This window comes from Pygocentrus nattereri, chromosome 12 (assembly GCF_015220715.1).
Source record: "Pygocentrus nattereri isolate fPygNat1 chromosome 12, fPygNat1.pri, whole genome shotgun sequence".
Taxonomy (NCBI): Eukaryota; Metazoa; Chordata; class Actinopteri; order Characiformes; family Serrasalmidae; genus Pygocentrus; species Pygocentrus nattereri.
Window position 1 is genome coordinate 10,277,053 of NC_051222.1, and position 10,134 is coordinate 10,287,186.

The 10,134-nt window shown below is 39.9% G+C and overlaps 2 protein-coding genes across 2 annotated transcripts; both read right to left on the reverse strand.

Annotated features, from left to right (window-relative positions):
- Positions 1-518: 518 nt before the first annotated feature.
- gng13a (guanine nucleotide binding protein (G protein), gamma 13a) lies at positions 519-5,735 on the reverse strand. The gene is made up of 3 exons (XM_017717293.1): positions 5,571-5,735; positions 2,007-2,104; positions 519-956 (listed from the first exon to the last, which is right to left on the reverse strand). The coding sequence occupies exons 2-3, from the start codon at positions 2,102-2,104 to the stop codon at positions 851-853; spliced, it is 204 nt and encodes a 67-aa protein (XP_017572782.1). The 5' UTR covers positions 5,571-5,735; the 3' UTR covers positions 519-850.
- A 1,752-nt stretch (positions 5,736-7,487) lies between these two features.
- On the reverse strand, positions 7,488-8,531 carry LOC119264825. The gene has a single exon (XM_037543857.1). The coding sequence runs from the start codon at positions 8,432-8,434 to the stop codon at positions 7,520-7,522; it is 915 nt and encodes a 304-aa protein (XP_037399754.1). The 5' UTR covers positions 8,435-8,531; the 3' UTR covers positions 7,488-7,519.
- Between the last annotated feature and the right edge of the window lie 1,603 nt (positions 8,532-10,134).

A 10,134-nucleotide genomic window follows, 5' to 3' on the forward strand; every position in this document is an offset into this window, starting at 1 on the left:
GTTTGCAATCAAAAAAAATGAAATGTTCAGTTTACTTAAAAATGTAATGTAAAATAACGATATACAAAATTTATTCAAGTAAATCGCGCAAAAGCGATTTAAATTCTAATGAACTGGACTGAATGCTTTTATATATTATTCCTGTGGTCACCAATGCTCTTCCTGGAGATCTGCTTAACTGAGGAGTTTAGTTCCAACCACCCTTAAACTTGCTGCCCACCCCCCTTACCTAACACGATGCATCTATTCCAGCAAGTCAATGGCTTCTGATGATCAGCTGTGGCAGATCCTGGTTGGAACTAGAGTCTGTATGAAGGTCGATCTCCAAGACCAGGGCAGGTGACCACTTTATGCTCAGCAGAAAAGTGCATGATAACACACTCTTACTGACAGCCACAACAAGGCTAGAGGGGTATAAGAATGACACACATATAACTGAAGGCATGCCAAGGGAAAGACCACACTAAGAGGGTGAGTAAAACAAGTAACACACTATGCAAATAGATAATGCCAGGAGCCAGTGGGAAGGATGTTGAGTTTTACTCTATAAGGTAGCATTGAGCAAAAGTTTTTATCAAGTAAAGCTAACAAGTCACTTTGTTTCTTTGGAGCAACACAGTTCACTCAATTACATGCATTGAAGTAACAAACAAACAGCAGAGCAGTTTTTTTAAATGTACAGTGGCAACATAATGCATAAAAATACCACATGATAGAAAGAAGTGTTAAACTATGTCATATATTGACTAAAACACTTTGCCTACAATGTTGATTATGCAAATAAATGCAAATGTGTTCTGTAAAGAGTGGAGCCACTGCGGTAGTCCTTGTGGTCAGTGGCTGGCTGTTACTACAGCAGGACACACTTCCCCGACTCCAACCATGGGTTGTCCCTCATTATCTCAGCGTTCAGAAAAGGATCCTCAGCCATTTTTTCTTCAATCCATTTAACAAGCCTGAAAGAGGAGGCATTATATTGATTAACCTACAGAGCTTTTGTTCAGATTTAACTGAAATATACACCCATCAGGCATCATGACCACCTCCTTGTTTCTACGCTCATTGTCCATTTTATCAGCTCCACTTACTACATAGGTGCACTTTGTAGTTATACAGTTTCAGACTGTAGTCCATCTGTTTCTCTGATTCTTTGTTTACCCTCTTTTACCCTGTTCTTCAGTGGTCAGGACCCCCATGCACCCTCACAGAGCAGGTACAATTTGGGTGGTGGATCATTCTCAGCACTGTGTTGTAAGTGTGTGTTGTGCTGGTCTTAGTGGATCAGACACAGCAGTGCCGCTGGAGTTTTTAAACACATCAGTGTCACTGCTGGACTGAGAATAGTCTACCAACCAAAAATATCCAGCCAACAGCGTCCTCTGACCACTGATGAAGGACTAGAGGATGACCAACACAGACTGTGCAGCAGCAGATGAGCTATCGTCTCTGACTTTACATCTCCAAGGTGGACTGACAAGGTAGGAGTGTCTAATAGAGTGGACAGTGAGTGGACACTGTCTAAAAACTCCAGCAGCACTGCTGTGTCTGATCCACTTAGACCAGGACAACACACATTAACACACCACCACGTCTGTGTTACTGCAGTGCTGAGAATGATCCACCACCCAAACAGTACCTTTTCTGTGAGGGTCCATGGGGGTCCTGAGCACTGAAGAACAGGGTGAAGGGGGGCTTACAAAGTATCAGAGAAACAGATGGACTACAGTCTGTAACTGTAGAAGTACAAAGTGCAGCTATACAGTAAGTGGAGCTGATAAGATGGACAATGAGTGTAGAAACAAGGAGGTGGTCATAATGTTATGCCTAATCTGTGTAAACCCCCACACTTTATACCGTATTAAAACACCACGTGCGTTTTTACACTAAACAATGCTTAGAATTAAATCTCGTTTATAATGCATTTTTACCTTATTCCTTTTAACTTGATATAGGTATTCATCTTTTATGGCTTATAGCACATTTATAAATATGTTTTTGCCACTCACTCAGGGATTGTTACAGAGCATTTCTCTCTTGTTATCTGTAGCTGAAATTTCAGACTGTCCACCTCATTCTTCAGCTGAGTCTCATCCAACTCATCCATCTGTGGACACATTCAAAACAAAAGTCCATACTGTACGTTGAGACATATGACTACTGCATTATGGTAATTATAAAATAGCAATGAGATGAAATACTCTTTAGTTAGACACTATTCTTTACTTAGCTTAGTAAAAAAAAGGATGAACTTTCACATTTTTGGGGTATTTTAGGATGTAAGGCTAAACACTAGTACTACCATATAGACCTGGGTGATAGGGTGATGTAATCTCATATCGTCGATGATGGATAAGTAATCCAATGGCGATGTATGAAAGGCAATAATCACCTTTTTGGTAAAAACTATGAGCGAGAATTATAAGTTAAGTTAAGTGATACTTTTTTGATCCCACAACCGGGGAAATTCCACCTCTGCATTTAACCCATCCGTGAAGTGAAACACCACATACACACTAGTGAACACACACACTAGGGGGCAGTGAGCACACTTGCCCTGAGCGGTGGACAGCCCTATCCACGGCACCCGGGGAGCAGTTGGGGGTTAGGTGTCTTGCTCAAGGACACCTCAGTCATGGACTGTCGGCCCTGGGGATCGAACCGGCAACCTTCCGGTCACAGGGCCAGATCCCTAACCTCCAGCCCATGACTGCCCCAGAAAAGTGCTGTGTTGGCCGAGAAATGAACCTTAGCTATGCTAACCACAATACCACCAACGCTAAGGACTAATTTACCATTAAATAGCTTAAAAATACATCAGTAACCTGGTAAAGCAGGTTTAATAAGTGTGTGGGCTCGCAAGCCAGTAGTCAGTTTCACCCACAAAGAGAGAAGTTTGTCTCAGAGTAACACGCGAAACAAGCGAAATGACAAAGTTAGCATAAAGCAGCTAAGTTACCTCTAACCTGAAGAGAAAGTTCTTCTGATCCTCGTTTGCAGCCAGTGTGCAGTGTTTTCTGTACAGATTAAGTCTCCCAGTGGTTGGCTTAATCATGAAAACGCGACTAATGACAGAAAACAGCTCTTTTTAATGTGGAAATCTGGTCAATGTGGCTTTGGAAATCATTTGCAGTTTGAAGTTTCTCCCACAGGGAGCGCTATTAGCATGCAAGTCCCTACAAATCTGCTGCAGAAGTAGTCCATGAATGCACGTGTTTGCAGTAACGTTTATTATGTCAGATGAAGTAGTTCTCAAAGGATGTTGGGTTACTCGGTGTCATTATTTAACATGTGACTTTTTTTTTTAAAGATTTTCATTAAAACAGTTAATTTTTTAAAAAAGCATATAGACTGAAAAAGAGTAGAAAGCATCTCTCATCTGTCGTCGACCACATGTTTTTCTGTGGGTGGGGAGGCCATATCAATAATCATGATTTTTTTAAACTAGAAAATATTGTGCCTATTTTTTTTTAAGATATCACCTGGCCTAACACCACATGGAGAGTACTTGTAAAAATTTTTAGGCACTTGGCTCCTTTGCATGCTATAAAAATGAATATACACCCACTAGCCACTTTATTAGGTGCTAGTAAAAGGTTGGACCCCTTTTTGCCTTCTGAACTGCCTTAATTCTTCATGGCACACTTTCAACAAGGTGTTGGAAACATTCCTCAGAGATTTTGGTTGGTTATTTGAGTTCCTGTTGCCTTTCTATCATCTGGAACCAGTCTGCCCATTCTCCCCTGACCTCTCACATCAACAAGGCATTTTCGTCCACACAACTGACCGCTCACTGGATATTTTCTCTTTTTCGGACCGTTCTCTGTAAACCCTAGAGATGGTTGTTTATGAAAATCCCAGTAGATCAGCAGTTTCTGAAATACTCAGACCAGCCTGTCTGGCACCAATAACCACGCCACGTTCAAAGTCCCTTAAATCCCCTTCTTCCCCGTTCTGATGCTCGGTCTGCACTTCAGCAAGTTGTCTTGACCACCTCTACCTACCTAAATGCATTGAGTTGTGGCCATGTGATTGGCTGATTAGCTGTGTGTGTTAACAAGCAGCTGAACAGGTGTATCTAATAAAGTGGCCGGTGAGTGTATGTATAGATGTGTTAAATCTATGTAAACTCATACTTCTTCTATCACCACTGTTCTATTTAAAACTACACTATGTTGCTTTTGGGTGTTTGGAAACCTTCCCCTTGTCCAAGTGGCTGAAGCTGTGCGCACTGAAAGAGAATTCAAAGACAACAAAGACTGAGTCTTCACAGTCGACTGAATTATCTACTGTCATAGGCTGCCATTTGAGGCCATACCTCCAGTTGGACCTTCTTTTTGAGCCTTTAATACATGACGTCAATACTTAAAAAATTGTGACATGGTCTGAAAAACTGCAGAATCCAACCCAACCCTGCTGAATTTCATTTCCAGCCTGGCTACTTCATTACGTAGTCTTACATAGAGCAGCTTTAGTCTTTCAGCTTGAAATTGTACTTGCTTGGGTATCAGCACCTCATAACACAAATAAGTCTGCAAACTATTTAAAAATGTTAGCTGATCAGCTTTGTTGAAATAATGGTGATGTTTTGAGAAGTTGAGTCCTCTTAATCGGCATTCAAAAGCTAAAAAGTAGACCTTCACCAATTTTCTCTTCATACTTAAAGGAGAATTCCACTCATTGGTTCAAAAAAGATGTAAACAAAGTCATTCGGAGTGGTTTGAAATCTGAGAGAATCTGAGATTCAGGAATGAGACGTCTACAGTAAAATGAAATGGTTAGGAATATGTTGCCTGATGTCTCGGCTTGTTTTGAGGGAAGCTTTTGGCCTAAATAGTACTTTTAAAGTCCATTAATGTATTCGAGAAGTTGTGAGACACAATAGCTTGTTTTTGAAGACTGATACCTGCTTTTCCATCAGCATTACATTACAGATTCACAATACGTTTCAGTTTACTGGTGGGTTTGGACAGAATATCGCTACATTTGAGTTGTAGGCATCATGTAAGCTCTAGTCCTTGGCACCACCAGTTGAGTAGGTGCATTTCTCCCCATTGAGCCATTTCACATTAAAGCAATCTGAGTGACTTTGAATACATCTCAACCACTGAACTATGCAGTTAAATTCCCCTTTAACTCTCATAAAACTGCTAAAAAAACACAATTCAGTTCTTTGTGTTTACACTTAGAAGTGAGCTAATACAGTATTATGAGCTTTAAGAGGAACAGATTTGTGCAGCACTCTTATTGAAATGGTTCTATCGACTTTAACCTCCACTTAACCTTTCACTCCTTGCAATCACCAGCGGTTCCAAAATGTACTTTGTCATATTCTTTACTCCAAAACTTTCATATTTCATAAGTTTCATTCAAAAGGTGGGTGTCATATGAGAGCAGTAACTGTCTTCTTTCCAGTCAAGTAGATGGTAGATTGGCAGGTTCAGTGCTGGCAGCTGTTTGTCACTAAATGCAAAAACTAAATATGTAAATGCAAAAAAATCATCTAGATATTGGAAATTGTACAGTAGACAAATGATTAGAACAGTCATTAAATAAAAAAGGGCAAAACCCACCTTACTAGTATTTACGTGGCCCAATTATCCAAGATCCGATATAGAAAGTAAAGACAACGATCCAAAGAATGGCTTGATTGATGTTGCTGTGCTCTCCAAGAAAAGACTGTCTTTAAGCCCAGGTGTACGTATCTAACAAAAGGCCACAGTAGCTGGAGACTCAAAGGAGACTTGTTTGTTACTCAAATTATAGGGCTCATCTCTTTATGAACTGGAATGGAAAAGGGGTGTTGCCCTGATTTGACTGTGCATTCCCAATGTAAAAGACATGTAAACCATTTTGAGTTCACTCTCAGTAACCCTGAAGCAGATTTTCCACACCTTGCAGTGCAAAAAGTCTGAACTTAACCTACTTGCAACTTGTGAATGATCCCTTTGCTTTTGTCCATACTCAAGAAAAATGCAGTTACTTTGACTTTCACAAGAGAGGCAAAATGGAACCTTGGTTGGTGTCCTTCTTTTAAAGTTTTTATCATTCAACATATAGCTGTAGTCGGAAGAAAACATTGTATCTCCAAAAAGGTAACTTTACAGGAGAAGGTAAAAACATACTCTGCTTTTAATGTAAGTCAATGGAAGCAGATTTTTTACAAGTCATTTTGGGTCATTTCTTTTGGTCCATTCATCATGAAAATGACACACAATATAAAGGGCAACAGGCACTTTCCAATTAGGATAAAAACTGAAAAATGACAAAATGGAGATATGACGTTTTCTTCCAACAATAGAGATATGATTCCTCTTCCCTGGATTAACCAAAACCATAAACAGGACTTAGAAAGAATCTAATTGGCACAGTTTTAGTGTCAAAGTAAGTTAATGTAAAAAGATTTTTTTTCCCAACTGATTGCGAAGAGTTTCTGTTGACCAATTCATCATTAAATTTTCACACAATGTAAAGAACAGCTGCTGTGTTCAAATTAAGTAGAGAAATAGAAATTTACAAAAAAACATGCTAAGATTTTTCTTTGAAAGCGATTATATATAAATATGTACCATTTCTTTTGAAACTACTTAAAAAACACACCTCAAGCCCCTTTATGAGTGAGAAGATTGTCACCAGCAAATATTTTCCTCAATGACAATAATTAAAATGTATATTTTTAGCTTTTGGAAAAATAGTTTATGCAGAAGATTATGCCATTGACCCAAGCCTTGAAGAAGACAGTCTCAGTATAAATAGGCTATAAATGTGTGAATGGCTATGCTGTGGATGGGCCTGGTAAAGTTAGAAACAAATGGGCATATCACCAATATTGTTTACTTAAAATCATTTTAAAAAAGACTTAATGTGACATAAAAACTGCACTAATATAATGGAGAACTGGGCTTAACTCTGCGGTAACATCTTTAAGCACATGGGGCTCCCATGTGGGGCTTAGCCTTTTGCTAATAAGATCAGAGGATACTACAAGCAGGCAACTTAATAGAGCGTTAAGCCTTCTTCAGCAGCTACTGTGGTGATTCAAAGGCTAAATCAAAGAAAAAAGGTTCAAAGGTTAAGTCAAAGAAAAAGCCTCATTGAAGATGCATATAAATAGGTTTACTTAAATGTTTTTATTCAGAGCTTGATTTGTTCTTTAATTAGGTTCAATTATTATAACATGGCTGATTGACACATCCAAAAAAAAGTATAGGCATTGACACATGGTATGCTGAACACCTCAATTCCATATATATATATATATATATATATATATATATATATATATATATATATATATGTATATGTGTATATATATATATATATATATATATATATATATATATATATATATATATATATATGTACACAGTCCAATTTCTTATCGTAAAGTTTTCAGACATCTCTAATTTCCCTTTCAGCAGCACATTTGAACATTTACAGAGGTTTCATTTCAAATAGCCTAACTAAGGCCTTGTTTAGAATCCATAGAGTAGGCATTTTTCAGCAGATCACACCAACTGTACTAGATAGTCTTCTGGTTGCTCTTGACAACTTTACCAAGTGTCGAAACCTCAGAAGCCTTTTCGACTCCACGTAGCCACTCCGTGCATTTTAGCAGCACACTCTGGTCAACGCCCTGTTCCACCACTTCTTCATACTCCACATCATCATACTGATGGCGGTCATTCAAGAGGGAGATTTTTACAAGTGGGATGTTGGATTGAGGACCAGATTTGGCTGAGAGCTCCCTCTGCCGAAGGGCCGGTTTGCTGAAGGTACTGCGTGCTGCACGGAGCTGCTTTTCATGGCTACGTCTTTGCAGAATCACGACAGCCTCGGGTGTCAAGCTCAGAGAGAAGCTCATGGCCTCGCTGTTCTTGTCTGCGATACTCGAATCCGAGCTGCCTGAAGAGGCTCGAGGGCTACTTGCCGAGGTGCTTGTTGCTGACCAGCTGTTTGGTGACATGCCTTTGCTGGATCTTGTTGCTGAGATGGCTCTACAAGAGGTGGTGCCCAAGGAACTGGACCTTGAGGCGTTTGTGGAAGACCTTGAACAGACATCAAGTTCTGGGCTTGTGATCCAAGCACTCTTGCCTTCCAGTCGCAGTGTGGAGGTCGCATGGCTGGTGGGGAGTTTACTCTTGTACTGTGTCGCCTTCTTGCCCAGCTGCTTCAGTTTGTAATTCATAGAGCTCTTTTTGTCCATAGCCCTAACCGGAAGCACCTGTGATGGACACAGCAGCTTTTCTGTCTCTTCCCTTGAGAGGCTTTTTGGCCGGCTTGATGGAGGGAACGGCATCTTCACCAGGAACAAAAGGACATAAGACAGGAATTCTGTCTTTGAAGCAAACTGAGGAAAAAACGGGACATGATCAGATATGGTTCTTGCATGGTCAGCCAGAGGTGAAGTTGAGATCCGATCCAAAACTCCCCACATGCACCTGCCTATTCCAGCAGAAATTCACAAGGGAAACTGCACGCAGCGTTAGCTTGGCTATTAATAAGGTTCTGTAGAAGAGGTGTGGCATGGGCATGGCATGTGACTTGGAGCAGGTTAGCCTTGCACGTGCAGATTAGAAAGCAATGGTTACGTAACAAGCCAAGCAGGTTAAACCTTCATCACTCTGATGCTTCTAGCCATGCTTCCCTAGTGAAGGATAAAGTTTATCCACAGGAAAAATCTAATGTCTAAGGATGTTATGGAATAGCATTTCAGCTAGCTGCTTAAAACTACCTCTATGGTCACAATTTTGAGTTTGTACACAAAGTGCACGTGTCAAATCAGCAAATAACTGATATATTTGCATTGGTGGACATGGGTGTACCAAGCACTAGACATTTGAAATGCGTGTTGTCCAGTTCCTTTAGAGAGTCCCCTCCTCACGTCATTAAAGGTTTCCCTGTTAAGGGATTTACGGATATTACCGGAGCTAATCTCTGCAAGAGAGAGTGTCTAATCCCTAAAGTCAAACTCAGCAGCCACAATATCAGTGTTATTCTGTAACAAGTAGGAAGGTGGACCAACTGGTAATAAAGGACCAACAGAGGAAAGTTTGTTGAGCATCAAGATTGGTAGTATGCATGGTAGTTGCTCAGAAGTTGTGTATATATATATATATATATATATATATATATAAAATTTAAAACCTTTTACAAAGAAAAGGTCCTGACCATGATCCAATAAAACATTTGACAATTGCTTTTCATGGCCAAGCATATAACACAAACATGCATTTACCTAGAGACAAAGTCACCTTGGTATTATGTAAGTCTTATACTGAATCAACTGAACAACTTTAATTGGGTTTATACTTGTTGGAATGGTAAACATGACAGCATTCTTCAAGGAGAATCAAAGTTAGACAGAGATTTTTACAGGATTAAATTTGTCAATCAAAACTGAAGTTGCTGGACTGTCCACCCCAGAGTCCAGACTTCAACATCACAGAATGAGTTTGAGGTTACTTATGATATAGAGAAGCAGAACATGAAACTAGCTAACAGACTGAACTTTGGGAGGTGTAGAAAAATATCCCTGCAGATTTCTTTGAAAAACTTTTTTTATTTTGAACTCATATGCCTTAACAAAAGTCGATATAAGGTATATTTGTACATTAAATGTTTTGTGCAAAATAAAGGTGAAAAATAAAAACACAATTGCCTCCTAATTTGGGAATAATTGGTCTATATCTCCTGCGATGGACTGGCGACCTGTTCAGGGTGTATCCTGCCTTCCGCCCGAAGACTGCTGGGATAGGCTCCAGCACCCCCCACCGTGACCCTGATGGAGAAGCGGCTTAGGAAATGGATGGATGGATGGATGGTTTATATCTGTGAAACATCAGAGTCAGATTTTCCAGACCAGGGGCCATACTCCTGGTCATAGAGATCTACCACCCCGCAGAGTTAAGCACCATACCTAATCTAACACTCCTGCTAATGAAGTCCTTCAGAATGGTAGATCTCTAGGATGGGGGCCCCCTTTTTTGAGATTTTCTGCATGTTAAAAATGGCAAAATTCATAGTGCTACATAAAGCATAAATCTAACACTGCTCCTACCTCAAGAAACAGTAGTTTCTTTCAAGTCACGTCACCACTGTATCTTGAGATTATAGCGAAACATTAGGGTGTCTGAG

Excerpts from the sequence above, each read along its gene's own strand:
- gng13a (XM_017717293.1), bottom strand. The coding sequence starts at position 2,104 with ATGGATGAGTTGGATGAGACTCAGCTGAAGAATGAGGTGGACAGTCTG. Across the intron at positions 957-2,006 it reads TGCTCTGTAACAATCCCTGA|GCTTGTTAAATGGATTGAAG; the intron begins GTGAGTGGCAAA and ends CTCCTCTTTCAG.
- LOC119264825 (XM_037543857.1), bottom strand. The coding sequence starts at position 8,434 with ATGTGGGGAGTTTTGGATCGGATCTCAACTTCACCTCTGGCTGACCAT.